Source organism: Papilio machaon, chromosome W (genome assembly GCF_912999745.1).
Source record: "Papilio machaon chromosome W, ilPapMach1.1, whole genome shotgun sequence".
Classification (NCBI taxonomy): domain Eukaryota; kingdom Metazoa; phylum Arthropoda; class Insecta; order Lepidoptera; family Papilionidae; genus Papilio; species Papilio machaon.
The window spans coordinates 7,603,079-7,621,987 of NC_060015.1; the positions used below are offsets into that span (position 1 = coordinate 7,603,079).

The following is an 18,909-nucleotide window of genomic DNA, read 5'->3' on the forward strand; positions in this document are numbered from 1 at the left end:
TAAACAAAACACGAAATATAGAAATAATAATCACGTTCCGCTCAAAATAAGCCTACCTGTTTCGAACGGAAAACAAAAACAACAAAAGTTGATATCAATTAGTGCGATGTAACGCTTTTTACAAATTCGGAAACATTAGCGGTGGACTGGTTTATTTGAAAACCATTAGGGCGGCCAATGGATACTGCTCGGATCATCCAGAAGCGATTGGTACTTTTTATTTTTATCTGCCGGCCTTATGGGGAAATAAATTTTCAGAGCGGATTTTATTTTTTATATAAGTGATAAGGATCACGTTGACGAGTAATCGGCGACATCCATCAAAGCCGCAAGCAATCAACGCGACCCGCGCAAATTTTTAATTAGTTCTAATCCGATGCAAAGCCACCGAAAAGGATACAATCAACGTCGGTAGCGCAGTACTAAATCAAAACAAACTTCCAACGGAGATCCCTTTTACCAACTTTCTAAATAACGGCGAACGATCTTTTTCATTAAAAATCTCCATGAGCCTGATTATTAGGGAAGTAAAACGCCTCCGGAGGGCCCGTGCCGAGTTTGCGAGTGCTCGATTCTGGCCGTGATTCTCGCGGGGTCAAACTTAGGAATGTTAACAGATAATTATGGCCAAGTTTTAGCCGGCACGAGACATTTAACAGATGCTTTATTCGAGAGAGCGCGGCCGCGAGCGCACAATGAATGCTAATGAGATGCTTTGTCATGGCAATGGGGGTTTTATATTCTAGGGGAGAAGTATCAATTTGGCATGGTTAACGCTCCGCCCGAGCTTTTGGGAAGGTACCCGTTAACACATTTGGTCTCGTGTCTAAGGTTAATTAGATTAGAATTCGACAATACAATACTGATATTATTTGATTACATTCAGGTTATTCGACGTATTTAACCGGGAACCATAGCTAAATGCCAAAAGACTGAAAGGCTAGAATTATTTTATCCCCATTTTATTTATATTGTTTTTAATTAATTATAATTATTTATATTGTATGTTTCCCCGGTACGAGCTTATCGTAAACTTCTATAAATGTCTCCTGTTACATCAGAGTTATGTTCTTAGATTTAAATATTTTCGTTAAACTCTGCTATGCTTTTTCATACTACATTTAATATTATTTTAAGTAATTCATTAAAACTGGGATTATATAAAAAAATCAGAATTAAGATAAAAATATCTTTTTCTTTTACATGCATGCAATGTGCGATGTTGATGGAAGTTATTTATTATGCAGAATAAATTTAAAGCTGGTGACATTTTATGGAATTATTCAAAGACCTGATTGGTCATATCAATAGTAGTGTATGGTAATATTAATTTATGTGGTCCTATCCACCCCCAGCAGGTTGCGGGCGCGTGGGCAATTTACATGAGTTGTTGCTAGCGCGCATCCTTCCGCGTGTCACGGCCCAATTAATTTTATGCGGAAACGGATATATAAGCAAGGCGCAAACGGGTTCATCGTACGAATTAATGAATTACTATATGTATTAAAATTTGTCAGTCTGTATGTCAATTTAAAGCTTAGATATAAATGTAAAACGTTTGTGTTGAATGTTTACGTGTGAAAGATAAATATGGAGAAGTTTCTTGACATAAAATGTGGTGTTATTCTTCTAAGTGACATTTAAAACTCAGTGGAAAACACATATTCCATATGACGGTAAATTACGATGTATGAGTATACCGTTATTAAAATAACATAGCAACAATCTAACTAAAACCAATTAACCTCACAATTATTATAGTGAATTGAAGACAGGGTTCTAATATAATCTACATTTCAAATGAGGTCTTGACATGCCCGATTTTAGCGGGAGTATTGTTGAGACGGACGCGCCCCCTGTCGTCAACCTTGGCTTTGGCGAGGCTCATTAATTCTGACCAGGAAGGGCAGCGGGTCGCGTCATCGAATGCATTATGCAAACACGCATGCGCTTCGCATTCTAAACAATGTGTGCACATTGATGATGTAATAAAGTTGTAAGGACTCAGGCAGTACAGTACTGTCCGAGTCCTTCCAATTTTATTACCATTATTGCGTCGAATTTTTTTACAAAATTATAACATGTTTAACGATGTTAAGCGATATTTAAAAACATATTGGATAATTCTTCCAAATCGTTTGAGTTCCCAGCATAAAATTTTGGGCAATTAACAAATAACCGAAGGCTACATAGAACAGAAAAATCTAAATTAAAAAAAAATTGTAAGCCACTGGTTGGGTCTCGCACGCACTAATGGATTTAAATATCACGAAATCATTTCAACTAACATTAAATTGCTCGATCAAACTTTTTATTTTACTTATCAGTAATATTATAAATCTATATTCGCTTCGAATAAATAAAAAAATCGAACTCTATTGAATTTATGATCGTGAAAATCGAGCATTATTTAGTAGTGGCATATCAGAATAGTACTCTTCGAAATTAACAGCGGTATATATTGATAGGGCTGCTGGGTTTGATCGGAATTCTTCTAGTTGGTTTGAGATTGTTTTTTTGCGCCCGCTAATAATCAAGCTAAAGATCAAGGCATACATGACACTGGCCGCCATTTTTAGTATCGACTAGATGTAGAGTCATGGTTGTCGTTTTTTTTTTTTCAGCCAGTAGTCGTCACATTTATTGAAAGTTTGCAGCCCTGTAGAGCGCGATTGAAAAACGATAGCGCTGGCATGTTTCACTCGGCGCGTGATCTCTGTAAATCACCGCACGCCACTGCTACCTGTACACATCTAGCCCGCAGATACATGAGGTTTCCAAAATAAACCTCATGTAGTCGCATTTTGTAACATGTGACATTACTGCCTTATGTAAAAGTTGACGGACTTGCGAATGATTTGTGTAACATACTGTTATTACGGTATTGTTTTAACTAACTTTACATAATATAGGTTTGCAAAGTGGGAACAAACTTATATACATTGTTAGTGTTTTATTGACAACTTCAATTTGACCAATGGTGCAATAGTTTTTGTTAGTTATTTAGTATTACTCTCTGACTTGTTCCTATTAAATGACTGCCCTATATCTTTAATACCACCATGTATCTTTAATTCTATATAAACAATATATGTGTTAGACAACATATTCATTGTCCAACAACATACAACATCTGCATGTCTTGATATAGAACCGAACGTAAGTAACCGTAAGGTTTAAATAACATAACATTATGAAGTGTGACTTATTTTCGTAATTAAATTTTAATTGAATTTACCTTAGACCACAGTCCTGAGGCGGAATACACACGATGGTTGCGGGAATGTTACGAGGCAGCGCTGGCGAGGTGTCTAGAGTGTGTGCGGCGCGGCCGCCTCAGCTCCCGCCTGCAGGCACTTGTCACTGCCTGCAAGCTGCTGCAGGCTGAGGGCAGATATCCTTTAGAACCCACAAATGGGTTTTACTTCCCATCTGTGCGTTTGAAGGTGAGTTTTTGACAACATTTTTTTTTCTTTCTGTAGTGTATCGGTATTAATTAAACGGCGGTTGGTTTGGGACTGATTTATTTTCAAATATACAGACGGTAGGTTATACTAACCTTCCTACATTTACCACAATATATTACAATCTCTCCCTTAAAAGAATTACAACAAATACACAGTTTTCAAAACCAACACTTCCCTTCTTCAAAAAAATATACAATACACATTACAGTACCTACTTTACAACAAATTAAGTTTTCAACAACACATAGCATACATGACAGATGTTGATATACACATACATGTTTTACATTTTCGACCAAAACAATGAACCCGTACTAAAAAAAACTAAGCCATTGCAATTTAAAGAAAACTATCTTCAATCACAATCATCATTAACAAAATAACATTATCCTTGAATGAACAACAAATTATGGGGTCAACTTATGAATAAACAAACCGAAACATTTTAACACTTTTTTTTTAAAATATAATTTAAACATGTTTTCGTACCAAAAACTTTTAACTTTTTCAAATACAACGAATTTACAATTTTTTTTTTGTAATTCTTAAACATACAGTAACTTCAGATTTAAATACACCCAACATTAACTCCAGAACACTAAACAAATGAAACATTTTTAGCCGACTTCAAAAAGAAGGAGGTTATCAATTCGACTGTATTTTTTTTTTTTTTTATGTGTGTTACCGCGAATCTCCGCCCCTGGTGGTCCGATTTTGATGAAAAATATTTTAATCGAAAGGAAGTGCTTGCAGGTGGGTCCCATTTTTTTGTTTTTTTTTTAAATAACTAGAAGACTAGTAGATTTTGAATATAGCTTCAAAATTTGTTGCGAAAATTAGGGACATTTTTGCTTTCAGCGCTTACGTAGGCTAAACTATAAGACCTACATAAAAATGATGTATGGCGAATTGTAGCTGTTTAAATGTGCTAATTAAAAGTCCGCGATAGCATATATCTATCTTTTATAGTTTTCTCACAATAACCATTTTTTTCTTCAGAAACATCAATTAAATTCATGCCCTATTTCCGACGCTATTATTCGAGTTCAGTATTAACCCTTATGTAAATAAACATGTTCATTATCAAGAGAATTTAATGTAGATTATATTTGCAATTGAAACTATATCATTCTGTCTAATAGTTTAGGAGATATCGTAAGAATAAACTAACAATAAGCGCTGCCAATTACTAAAATTGGCAAAAATGGCTGTGACAGGTGTCGGTAACTCTTCGACAAAGGAAGTTAGTCCGACCAACTCAAAACTATTGGTCTTGAGTTCATCGGTATTTGGTGATACCTCGGCTCTGTAGGCCAGTCCTCAACGGATTTAAAACAAAAAGATGGTCCGCGAAACCATCTGTTACGCGTCGAGGTTAATTGATTGCGTTCTGGTAGCGTCATCGGCACATTCAAGTCTGTTGGTACCCATCGCCAGTCTCTGACGCAAGAGTTTTCAAAAATTTCGCCTAAACGATGGGCAACAAAAGGCTTAAAAGAGCCCGCGCCACTACGTAACCATTGAAGGACTGTCATAGAATCAGTCCAAAAGAAAGTATGTGCCGGTTGTTTTCTATGACTGTCCTTAAAGGTGACCGCGAGACGAGAAGCTATTAAAGCGGCCTGGAGCTCTAAACGTGGGATAGAGGTAGGTTTCAAGGGTGTAACTCTTGCCTTACTAGAGATGAGAGAAGGCTACTGAAACCAATCAGACCACCTTAATGCTTCCGTGGGTTGGAACTCGGTGTCCCAGTCGACATTAGACCTCCACGTTTGTTGAAATAAAATTCGACCCTTTACAACTATTGGAGCGTCCTTATCTTGCTCCCTGATCCTTACTTGAGGGAACATTTCCCAGATATCAGCAGTGAGAGCAATACGGCCCTCGCGGAACCGAAGTAAAATACCTAACAAGGGCTGAAGCAGATCTGGACCAGGTAGCAACAAAGAGTTTAGGCTCACGAAGCTTACGTTTCCAAGGGTGGTACACGCCAAAATGGGATAAATAGAGCCTCCTAAAAGAAGATATAGAATTACGTACCTTATTCGTTATCATAATTAATTCTTTTAAGTAATTTCCCAAACGTGGTAAATTTTTTAGAGCGGAGACTTCCTTAAATACTATAATTTCAGGGCGAGCGAAGTTCTCCTCCAGAGCTCTAATTATATCGGTCGGGTCGTCTGTAGCCAGCAACAGTGACGCGACTGCATCTCGGGCCGCGCCGCGAAGTGCATTTTGTAACCTACTAATATTTTCAATATCTGAAAAATTGCTTTTCGTTAAATCAAAAATACGTTTAAAATGTAGCCATGTTAAGGCATCTCCGTCGAAAAGAAATAATTCGATCTTATGTTTACGACGGTGCGAAGTAGCAAGCGCCTTGGCCACAGCTGCAGTGACAGCAACAGCATGAAGCAGACTGCTCCGATCAAGCTCCGTGGATATGAGCGGTCGCGTTAACACGGCCGCCTCGGACGCTTTTGTGACGTTTAAAAGTTGCTTCTGAGGAACAAAACGGTTAATAGGGAATGCAGTTGACCCAGTGGCCGGCAGAGATGCCTGGTGGCCGGGAGGCGGAACCATTACTTGCTCGCGCCCTACTGCAGGGATGCCTCTAATAACTGTATTTTCGCCAACGCAAACTGGCTGTCCTAAACTTTGTACCCATCTTTCTGTTCTTTCTCCGCTGATCCTGGCCGAACCACTGCGACTGCTGCGACTTGAAGCGGCTTCCGCGTCGAGAGCGGCAAGTTCGGCCTGCAGTTCGCCCTCCTCTACCTGACGACGGAGTGCTGCCAGTCGACTTTCACGTTGCCTCTCGCGTTCGGCCAGCTGTAGCTCACGCTGCCTCTCATTTTCAGCGAGCTCCTGCTCGTGCTTAAGACGTCGGCGCAAGGCGAGGGCCTCTAGGGCGGCCTTTTGAGCCTTAATTATGGACGACGAGCGTGGTGATTTTGACGTAGACGTCTCTCTCGGGGCAACGCTGTATACATGCTGGGAAACAGTACTAGTCGCAGGGTTTGACGGCATGATTTTACTTTTACTGCGGGTGATCATTAAGTGAGAAATAAAAATAAAATAAAGTAGTGAAAATGAAAGCAAATACTACGAAATGAATGAATAACTAAAGTTACGTAATGAAAAATAGGTACGCTGGAAACTTACGGGTGAAGGACCAAAATGAAACGAACAAAATGAAATGAACAAACTAATAACTCTGCAAATGACTATATTTAAATAAAATAACAAATAATTAAGAAACAGAAAGAAAAAGGGTAATCGACAGCCAAACGTCAAGAAGCAATATAAAAAGAATGATTGTCAATAATAGAAAACTACATAAGCTATCAAAATAGCAAAAAGGTCCGCAACAATTTTGATGAAATAAAACAAAAAAAAAACTCTATATATCTCTAGTATATTGAAGATAGATGGAGACTGAAAAGCGTCGCAACATATCAACATCTCCCTCGATCTCATTTCTTCTTATAATTGCGTAGAATGTACACTTTATAATATTCTGCACTCTCACTTTTATTCCGCCATGTTTGGTAATTTGTCTTGAAAGCGGAGGCCAAATTTTTATTAAGTTTTACAGAACTAAAATATCTTATATAGTAATATAACTAAAGGATCTACATTTTGAATGGTTGAATTAAACCTATTTTTAAAATGTAAATCTATTCAAATGGGTGAATTTTAAAAGAAAAATATCACATATACATGACAACAAAATATTAACTGGCTATAAATATATAGCAATATATGTATATCTGTCCGCAAATCCGCATTTGTTCTGGGCAATCTTCGGAGCGGCTGGACCGATTTTAGCAGGACCTGGGAAGGTAGCTGATGCACGCGGGCATATTATTATAAGCTACTAAATAAATCCTCGCTTTCAAGACAATGTTCAGTTGCTGGATAGATATTGTATAGAGTTTAAGAATTTTTAAATGAATTTTGATTGTGATGAAGTACCTCAGTTTTACATATTAATATATTGTAATGTGAAGCATTATTAATCTTTTATTTTTTATTTTATTTTATTTTATTAAGGTACTGAACAGCCATAATACAGAGAAGAAATAAAATAACATAATACACAAAAAGGCTTAAGAAGTACCATTAATTAATTACAAACTAATATAACTAACATATGACAAATCTTAAAGTATTAAGTATTCTAAAACATGCGACGCAGCGCAACGCAATAAAAGAAACACAACATAGATGCAATGAACAACGCAATAAAAAATACACAATATTGACATAGACTTTAACATAACAAGTTATCAAAATTATGCTTACATCTTAACACTTTTCAGAATATTACGTACTTTAAATTTGTAGACCGCAAGTTTAAGTAAAAATATGTCAACCTCGGAGAGAAATTTATTATAGAAATTACAGGTGCGGAGAAAAAAGGTGGACCTGAAGTGGTTTGTTCGAGAGAATGTGATGTGAAATGTGTCTCTGGATCTTGTATTGAAATTTGGAACTTTAAAGGAAATTTGTTCAAGAAGAGGGGGACAGTCGATATATTTGTTAATAATTTTGTAAAGAAACATTGAATCGAGATAATTTCTTCTAGTTTTTAGTGATTCTAGATTTATATTTGAGTTGCTATTGAGTTCCAATCCGGTTATTATTCGAGATCTATAGTTTAAGTGTCTTAGGAATATGTTTTGTATTTTTTCTATCCTAGCTGAGTGTACTTCATACTGTGGATTCCAGACCACACTAGCGAACTCCAAAATGCTACGGACATATGAGCAATATAGAATTTTAAGTGTTTCCAATTTTTTAAAAGGTTTTCCTAAACGCAAGATTAAGCCTAGTTTTTTATAAGCAATAGGAACTACAGAGTCTATGTGACTATTATATGTTAATTTAGAATCTAACGTGACTCCTAAGTCCCGGATACAATTGACACGAGATATGATGTTGTTACCAATACAGTAGTCATAGGTTAAAGGATTGCGTTTGCGTGTGAAAGAGATTATATTACACTTTTCACTGTTAAGGAATAATTGATTTGAATTACAGTATTGGCTGAAAGTTACTAAATCGTTTTGTAATATGTAGCAATCTTCTACTGATTTGATAATTTTGAAAATTTTAGTGTCATCAGCATAAAGTAAATGAGATGAATCGCTAAAACATGAACCAATATCATTTATGTAAAGGGTAAAAAGGAAAGGGCCAAGGTGAGAGCCTTGAGGAATGCCAGAAGGAACAGGTAGAAATTTCGAACGGTAACCTTTTATAACTACTGCTTGACTTCGGTTTCTTATATATGACTCAATCCATCTTAGCAGGTCTCCATGTATACCGAACATCTTTAGTTTTTGTAATAGTATTGAGTGATTTATTTTATCAAATGCTTTAGAGAAGTCAGTATACACTGCATCCACCTGGTGGCCATCATCGAGGGCTTTGGCAATAAAGCTGGTGTAAAGCACGAGATTAGTGTCAACGCTACGGCCACGGTAGAATCCATGCTGCTGCGTTGAAATATGATTGCAGAATTGAGTAGTTAATTCAGTAGTGATAATTTTTTCAAAGAGCTTTGCGAAGATACAAAGTTTAGAAATTGGTCTATAATGCTTGACAATTTGTTTGTTCCCACCTTTATGTATTGGAGTGATTAAGGCCATTTTCCAGGTGTTAGGAAAACATCCCTCTGAGAGGGATTTCCTGAAAATAATAGCGAGAGGAGTAGCTAATTCCTTTGCTAGTTTAGAAACTAAAATAGGATGGATATTATCGTAACCGGAACCTTTATTGATATCAACTGTCTTCAACAGCTTATGAACCGTGTTATCAGATATGCTAATGGAGTTGATATTCAAAGGAGAGGAAACGCCGGCGTCAGTCAGGTTTGGGATGTTGTCGTCTCGGCTAGCTACAAAAATCGAATTAAAATATTCATTAAATAAATTGGATATTTCTTCGGGGTCAGATGAACTACGGTCGTCATATGTCATATGTACAGGAATGTTGTTAGGGGAGAATTTAGATTTTATAAAAGACCAAAAATATTTAGGAGAATTGGTTATTTTATCTTCTACAAATGAGATGTAATTGCGATAACATTCTGATTCTAGTGACTTTACCCTTTTGCGTAAGAACTTAAATTCTTCTAAATCTAAATAATTCTTGTAAAGCTTCCACTTCCTATGGATCCTTGACTTTTCGCGCATAAGTTTTAAAAGAGGTCGAGAATACCATTGTGGGTATTTATTATTATTATTATACGGTTTTTTAGGTACAAATGATTCTATTAACTCATACAATACACAATAAAAATAGGAAACTGCATCCTCCGTATTTAAATTCTGAAGATCATGAGCCCAATCAATGTCTGTTAAGCCCTTTCTTAATCCTTCAAAATCAGCAGAGTGATATAAGTATTTAAAACGATCAATGTCCTTTATATGAATAGGGTTGGAAAGGTTTAGTTCTATTTCTAAAGACTTATGATGGGGGTCCTCCGGGGTGAGGGGCGAGGTGCACGCAGAGACACTAACATCGTGGTCGCTCAAGACGAGGTCGAGGATGCGCCCGTTAGAGTTATGACAACCGTTATATTGTGACATATGGCAAAGATTCATAAAATCACTCAGAAGTGCAACTTTATTACAATTGTTAACATTGATTAAACTAATTTGTGAATACTCGTTTATAGACCAAGACGCCTGGGATATATTATAGTCACCCAAAATTAGGAAAATGTTGTTTGCATCGGTTTCATGTGTTATATCGTGAACGTTATCAAAAAATGTTTGTAAGGATTGTAAATGGGCATTATTATGCGGGAAATAACTGCAAGCAATGTGAAGCGATCGTAATAAATTACTACGACTACACGGCCGACAGTTGTCAGAAAAGCGGGGCGCGTGCGCGGCGGCGGGGGGCACCGCGGCGCAGGGTGTGCGGGCGGCGGAGTTGTGTAATGAGGCGCGGGGTGCGGAAGCGGCGGACGGGGGGGGGAGGCGGCGTCGCGGCGGCGCGCGCGCTGAGTGTTTATCGTGGCCGGGCCTAGCTCAATAGTAAGCCACAGCTCCTCGGCGTCGGGTGCTGAGATCCACTCATCCCGCCGCCGCGCGGACAGGCCGTTACGCACCGCTATCAATACACCCCCGCCCCTCACTCCCTCCCCGGCGTTACAGCGATCCCTTCTGTAAACATTATAGTTGCTGAAAAAATACTCCGCGCTATCAAAATCTGCCGTTAACCAAGTTTCTGTTAGACAAATAATATCATAATTAGATCGGAGAACCCTAGAAAGAAATGAATGAGATTTAGTACGCAATCCCCTCACGTTCTGGTAATAAATATTTAAGCTGTTTAAGTTAACCATTTTTGATATATGTTAAAGTAAATATTAATAACGAAAAGTAACATATGTGTGACACACAGCTACTATAATAGTTAAAGGAAAGTAATGAAAATATTTGTAAGAAGTAATAAACGTTGTGTGTATAAACTATAAATAAGAGACGAGTTATATTGTGTAAATATAGAATAAACCAATGTAAATATACGAATATATGACAGTTTGATATTGTTGCGAGATATAACGTAAACATAAAGTACTGATAGGTTGACACATTTTTAATGCGTAACTTGCATGTTTTTATTACGATCAATGGTGTATTGTAGTCCATTAACCGTTTTAAGTTGTTATTATAATAGGAAGATATATGATCAATAGGGGATAACATGTGTTTTGTAACAAATAGATCTGTACCGAACTGACAAATACAATATAGTCACTTTACCTTTTGGAAATCAGTTTCTTTAGAGATACGAATAATGTTTGATTTATCATTTTTTCTCATAAATATCTTACAGTCCCTCACCCAGAGGTAAGAGTAATTATGCTGCACTTTAAGCTGTCGTGCGCGTTTCAAGAGGAGCTTGTTATGCGGGGTGAGGTGATCGCTGAGGTAGACGGGCAGCGCTGGGCCGTGCATCCCGAGGTCCGCCGTGGTGAGGCCACGACGCGCTCGCATAGCAGCCAGCAGCTCGTCCTTGCGCCGGCGCTGGCAGAAGCGGATCACGATGGCAGGATGTCGCAGCGGCAGATTAGTTGCGTCAGAGGCAGGATTGTTGTACGGCCGGACACGATGTATAGTGTCAACATCAGTGTTGAGCAAAGTGAAGCCCACAACATTACACAGATCACCTAGAATTTTGTTGAGGTTTTCTCCTCTGTGTGAGGGAACCCCAGACAGCTCAAGATTGTTTAGGCGGGAGAATTGGTCTTGATATTGGTTAGTGTTTTCCAAATCTTTCATTGAATCCATAATAACAGAGGTTTTTCCTTCCGCGATCTCAAGTCTGCTCTCCATGTTGTTGAGGCGCAACTCCAAGTCACTCCACTTATTAGTGAGATCCTGCACACTTTGAGCAATACAATGTATCTCTGACTTAAAAGAGTTGAAGTCGCTTTTCATTGTGCAAAAATCTTCACGGAAGCATTTAATTTCATTAAGGAGATCAGCCAAAACGGGATTTTCAGGTGAGGGGTTCCGACAGGAGGTGCATTTCCAGTTGGCGCGTTTCTCCTGCCCCATGCGTCGATAGGCGTTTTCAGTTATACCGGCACAAGCGTGATGATATCTATTCTCACACTCGCGGCACAGAACAAAGTCACTTACAGCTTCATGACATTTATTGCAGAGCGGCGATTTATTTTTAGCAAACATATTTAGGTAAAAAACGTTTGCGTAATAGTAACTATTCGTTATTTAGTCCGTAATGTGCGGTAGCGGTGAATAAAGATAATGCGCGCGACTGTCCGCTGCAAGTTAGACGCGAGAACTGAACTGAACTGAACTGAATCTTTTATTTTAACTTAGCATCTTTTCTAGTAAATTGTATTTGTGTTCGAATTCTTTATACTTATTGAAATAATTTTACTATAGAAAAAACTAATCATTCTAAGATCTAAGAATATAATAATTTTCTAACAATGATCGAAAGCTTGGAAAAGGTAAGTTTTTTAACAAGTACAATTTTATTACATAAAGTTTAAATTTTTATATAAAATTTGAATATATATAATATATATATATATCCAATTTACTCTATATTATCTTATTACTTAATGTATATAAATTCTACAATTATTTTGGTTATTAACTTACTATTATTTTAAAATTGTATGTTATTTAAAATACACAATATTGAATTGCATTATTATTTGGATATGTAATAATTTACAGAGATAAGCACTATTTCTAATAAAGAATCTGTAAAAATTTATAAAAATAGATAGGTAAATTTTGTATGCTAAATAATTCCAGGAAAGAAATGCGGAATTGACACGAGATATAACAAAATTACTAAATGTAACTGATAACGACAGAATTGATGTTTTAAAACGTTACAATGTGTCGTCAAAAGGATTACAAGATATTATTTATTCAATTCAAGAATGGTATGAGAAACAACCACATCTACCAAAAGGAAAATTGGGTACGTAATCATAAATATTAGTTATTTAAAATATTTAAACTGATACGTTATTTTACTACCTGCCCCAGAAATATTCTTTAAACCAGATCAATAGTTTTTGCATTTCATTGTATACTCTTTAGAAAGCGAAATGGAACAGAATCGAACCCAAATTTGTTATGAACTTACCATGACATTTTGTTTACTATTATTACCCGACTGACTCAGTATGAGCGATTTTTACCGTTCAGATTGATAAAATACCAAATAAGGGCCGTATTAAAAGCACCCGGAACCGAGGTGCATTTATGTGTAGATGTATGATTTTTTTTTATATATCATAAGGTGGCAAACGAGCGGACGGCCACCTGGATTCGCCGCAATAGTGAGGCGACCGTTGCCCATAGACATCCGCAAGTGCAGATGCGTTGCCTACTGCTGCCTAATCAACGGAGAAGGGGACGCACAGAAAGTTTCCACTAACGTCCTTCCATAAAAAGTACTCTTCATTACTCTAGTACAGGTTAAATACAATTTAGACATTGCCTAATATTGTAACTTGAATAATCTGAATTTAAGATGAAAACATGGATAGTACTTACTGTTTTGTTTTAAGTCTAGTAGAAGACTTTAGAATGCCTCTACGCAGAAACACAAGAGTATGTCTACTTAAAAGTACATCTACAAAACAGCGATTGGTAGTTAATCAAGATTCGCAGGCAGCACCATGCTGTCCGAATTGCGTTGCACCTTGAAGCGTGACGTCACATTCGCGCTATCCCGTGACGTCATATCCACAAAACTGATAAAGGCAAGAAACATACCCGGTTAATGTTACATTTTTTTTTGGCAAATTGAAAATTTCAACATTTTTTGAGGCTTTTATAAGTTTTTTGAAGCATTTTATAAATTTAACAAAACAAAAAAAATATACAAATAAATTTTTGACGGGCACTATTTTTGAGTCCATCAATTTGTGACTTTTAAAAAAAAATAAATTATGCACACTTCTTTCAAATTTATACTAAGACGAACGAAATTAGATACATACGCAAATGACACCCTCTCTCTATAGTGGAAAGCGGTGATAAGATATCGCAGTCGGATGCTGGGCCGCTCCTCAAAGATGAGCGCCTTGACGCGGTTGTCTTCGAAGTCGCTTACGAACGCGTCCACATTATAGTCATTTAAGTTCACCACCAACTTGTACGGGAACTTCCAACGAACGAACTCTGTAATTTTTGATTCTAGATAATTTGTTTCTGTACATGTCTTAACACAGTGGAAACTCAATATAAAATACCAGAAATTGTAACAAAAACCTATTTATTCTGCATGAAACTTTCCCGGTATTGATTAGATTAGTCTTGTAAAATAACAAAATTTACTAAAGAAAATTATTCATATATGAAGTGTGAACTTAATATATTATGTACAAAATAACAAGGATAATTTCACATTAATTATGCATAACAGTAATATCTACGAGTACATTCTTTATATCTTACTTCTTACTACTCGTAATATTATAAATGCGAAAGTTTAGATGGATGGATGTTTGTTTGAAGGTATCTCTAAAACAGCTCAACAGATCTTGATGAAATTTGGCACAAATGTACAACTTTGTCTGGAAGAACACATAGGCTACTTAGTAAGTTTTTTTAATTCCGCGCGGACGGAGTCGCGGGCGACACCTAGTCATTTCATACCAATACCAGTACCTTGTATCAAGTGGTGAGTATTTAAAGTGATGGAAACCTTTAGATAACGGCTGCAAAGTGTTAATGCATGTGTTATCGTGGAGGTCTCGAGCGGGCCAGGCACGGCGCGGCGCGAACGTAGCCTTACAAATTGCTGAGCCACGCGCTTACCTATACTGATAAATTTGACCACCATATTATACTAGTGGTCACCGATTAAGGGTTAAGTTCTTAAGGTTGTCAGATTCTTAATGTTACAAGTTTTTAGAATAAACAGTGTCCAGTGTATGTTCATAGAAATGTTAAACGATACTTTCACCTTTGTTTCTATTTGAGAACATTTAGTAATTACACGCATTGCGTATGGGTAAAGCTTTACAAGGTAGCTATTACGTGTGCTTATCACTGTGATATAATTGATTAGGGGACATTGTGTTAAAAATATATAGAGTATCACATTTACAACCGCGTTGTGAGACAGCGCAATGGACGTCATGCAGAGTGCGTATATACAAACAAGCAATAGAAGAGATACTAAAAAATATAAACATCACAAGACAACTATCCACATAATTTGAAAATGTATGCTACATAGTTAAACATAATCTACAATTCAAAGACACGAGACACTTTGTAGCAGTCCAAAACATAGAATCAAAGATCGAAAAGAAGATTGTGGAGGAGAGCCGCAGTTACTCTCTCTTTGGGAGGGTATGTGGCGCAGGCAGAACGCACACGGAGAGCGACAGGCGCCCCGATAACATTCCGATAACGTTAATGGATACGCGCGTTATCATCGCACGCCCGATACCAAGCCGAATCACTTAAAAACAAGCCGCTCTCGAGGCAAAAACACCCGAACACCCTTGCCCTTAACAACGATTATCCCCCGCCGTAGATGACCTGTACCGGTCAATGGGTTCCGAGAGTCACGTGAGAAATTATATTGCGCGGATATCAGGTTGAACGTGATGTTTCTTGAATGAAATGTCCATTATATGTCTATTTATTTATATTATAATACTAAGAAATTTACAAAATCCTTGATTTTATCATTACTAATTTTAGTATTATAAACTCCATCAGCTTTATATGCATATTCAAACTAACTTCCTTATTATAAAATATTTTTTCACATTAAACCGCTCTTGTCGTCAGGTAAATTTTCAAATTATAATTATAAACTAGCGACCCGCCCCGGCTTCGCACGGGTGCAATGCAAAATATACCTACTACAGAATAAATGCACAATTTATTTAAGGTACTTAAATGGATAAGGATTAATGCTGTATTGTTTAAAATCACTTCGTAAAAGAATAAAAATGGTTATGCTGGGTTATCCCTAAGAGATAGACATATACCATCGCGGACTTTTTTGTTGAACTTTTTAAGGTGAACAATACTGTAGTACATTATTTTGGTCTATCTCGTAGGGTTCAGCCAGCGTTTGCAATATAAGCGCAAAAAAACGTGCTTATTTACGACATCACATTAGAAAACTTTAAATTTATCAGTGTTTCTCTACTATATTATGCATTTATTATACATACAAACCTTCCTTAAGAATCACTCTATCTATTAAAAAAACCGCGTCAAAATCCGTTGCGTAGTTTTAAAGATCTAAGCATACATACGGACATACAGCGAAAGCGACTTTGTTTTATACTATGTATTGATTGATAATGCGAATAAAATTTGGGGGTCGAAACAAAGGAGTCGTGTTTTACGCATGGCAACAACAACATTTACAGTTTTATGCTTAACTAGCCTTTACCCGCGACTCCGTCCGCGCCGAAAAAAATATAGAAAACGGAGTAAAAATTATCCTATGTCCGTATATTGATTTAATTAACTTTGACATCTAATGAAGAGTCGTTTTTCGATATGTTATTTTGTATTGTAAATGATAAAACTAAGAAATTTGTTCCGGCGGCACATGTTGAAATACATGACATGTTCTAGACTGATTTAATATGTCTTAGTTTATTTTTTTCACAAAATAATGCTAGCCATAAAGCCTCAATTGAACGATATTAAAATGTATTCATTTTGTACGTAAGTATATTGATATAACAATAATGGCTGTAAGTACTTGACTTATATTGTGCTGGGATTGTCATAAATGCGAACAATAAATCATAATGATGAGTAAGCTCCGTCGTATAAAACGAGGGAATTAAGTATCATTGAAAATAATTAAAATAAGTTTCCAGTAGCAGTAGCACAGGTACATATGTACTCACCGAGCAGCACCATGCAGGTGTCCATGCAGTCCTGCTGCGTGAGGAAGTTGTTCTGTCCGCCGCGACATCCGCCGTAGTTGAAGGGCACGCACATGCCCTTCATCGCCACGAATGCCCAGCGCTGGTACAGGCCGCGGCACGGGCCTTGCTCCGGTGCCTCCATGCAGATACCTAGGGTGGGGGGAGCATATACATACAAACTCACAACGTAACACAGAAGCTGGATCTCTATATTCACGTTGTTAGCACGTTACGCGTAAGTTTTGTGTATGTGCAACTAAGTAGCAACAGAGACTTGTCAATATGTAACGTGACCTTGTCGAGTCGTATTCCCGGAGTAGCCATTACCATGAAGGCCAGCGGTACGACTTTGTTGTACGCATAAGGCAATAGTAAAAGCTTTTATCTATTGTTTTACCGAACAAGAAAACTGATAGCAAAGACCGCGATCAAAGGACTTTAATTGTAAGTAACTTAATAACTTAAAGTAACTAAGGTGTTAAGTATTGATTGGCGTGTCTGTCACTTAACGACCCATATTAATTCAAATGCAGTCCATTAAAACGGTTCTGACTTTGTGAGTAATAAGTTGAGCAAAAGAAGCCGCAAAGAGATGAGTATAATTACGCTTAGCTGTGGGCATGTCGATGGCGCAGTCGGCGCGGTCCTGGCAGGGCCGTTGCTGCAGCAGCTCGACGTGCGCCGAGCACTCCTGCTGGCGGTCCGCCGGTACCAGCGGCGGCCGCGTGCGGAACCTCACGCCGCGCCCGCACGACGCCGAGCACGGCGACCGGCCCGACCACGCCGCCTCCGCCTCCACGCACTGCGGCTCCATGCACTTACGATTCTCCTCTGACGACACATCATGTCGCATATTACAAACCGCCACCGACCTATTAAAATGTTCGATGCCGCTCAACAACCCAACGGCCCAATTGAAGAGTTGAGTTCGTACCGGTGGGCACCAACGGGCACTTCTTGAAGCCGATGCCGCACGTCACCGAGCACTCGCTCCACGGGCCCCACTCCGTCGTGCGGCATGCTTCCTCCGGCACTCCAACCGCCTCCGCCTCCGCCTCCGCCTCCGCCGCGCCGCGCTCGCTGATCAATGTTATCGACATAAAAATATTTCTTTGCACAAATTTTATTACTAAGAATATGAACAGTAAAAAGTACGTTATTGCACTCACGGGCACTCGGGCACGTCGGCGACGCACATCTCCTTGGAGACGAGCTGGCGGTCGCAGGCGAACATGGCGGCCTTCTGCGGCATGCGGTATTCGCGCGTGCGCGTGCGCATGCGCAGCCCCTTGCCGCACGACACCGAGCACGCAGACCACGCGCTCCACTCCGTCACCCCGCACTCCGCTGCAACGACACAACCGACAACAAGTCAAATAAAACCCAAACAAAGATAACCTTGAAAACAATAAGAATAATTATTTTGCACTTACGGCGATTGACGGCCTGCGTGTTCTCGGCCTCCTCGAGCACCAGAGCCTGCAGCGTGTCCTCGTCGCAGCCGCGCGGCAGCAGGCTCTCCCGTGTGATGTACAGCCGCGCCATGGGCCGCAGCTCGCCCCCGGGGTTGTAGAAGGGCGCGCGCGGGTCCTCAGGGTACATCGTCGTGATGCGATACATCTTCTCGCGGGGAATCGTTTCAGAGTTTGCCGACTGCGGGAAGTAACAGTTTAATCATTCATCCATATTTACTCGACTATTTTAGGGCCTTTATCAAATGAAATAGTTAAATATTGTTAAGGACTTAAAAAAATAAAAGAAATATACAAAGACAATAAACAAGTATTAGAGGCAGCGGTTTCGTCACCATGTAAGAGATGCCGTTGTCGGTGCCGGCGTCGTAGGGGAACAGGTCTATGGTCTTGCTCTCCGCCCAGCTACAGTCTTTGTTGCACAGCTCCAGCCCACTCACACCCACCACCCAGTCGGGGGAGGGGCCTGCGCGTGACGGACAAATAATTTTAATGACCATCACACCGGATTGCTTCTAAACTTTATACTCCAACTTATCGG

The 18,909-nt window shown here is 38.6% G+C and overlaps 2 protein-coding genes across 2 annotated transcripts; both read right to left on the reverse strand.

The window, feature by feature from the left end:
- Positions 1-11,242: 11,242 nt before the first annotated feature.
- On the reverse strand, positions 11,243-12,181 carry LOC106707831. Its single transcript, XM_014499276.2, has one exon. The coding sequence runs from the start codon at positions 12,179-12,181 to the stop codon at positions 11,243-11,245; it is 939 nt and encodes a 312-aa protein (XP_014354762.1).
- A 4,609-nt stretch (positions 12,182-16,790) lies between these two features.
- Positions 16,791-18,907, reverse strand: LOC123723058 (spondin-1-like). The gene is made up of 6 exons (XM_045685599.1): positions 18,704-18,907; positions 18,330-18,549; positions 18,066-18,243; positions 17,831-17,976; positions 17,503-17,727; positions 16,791-17,046 (listed from the first exon to the last, which is right to left on the reverse strand). The coding sequence occupies exons 1-6, from the start codon at positions 18,866-18,868 to the stop codon at positions 16,829-16,831; spliced, it is 1,152 nt and encodes a 383-aa protein (XP_045541555.1). The 5' UTR covers positions 18,869-18,907; the 3' UTR covers positions 16,791-16,828.
- Positions 18,908-18,909: the final 2 nt, after the last annotated feature.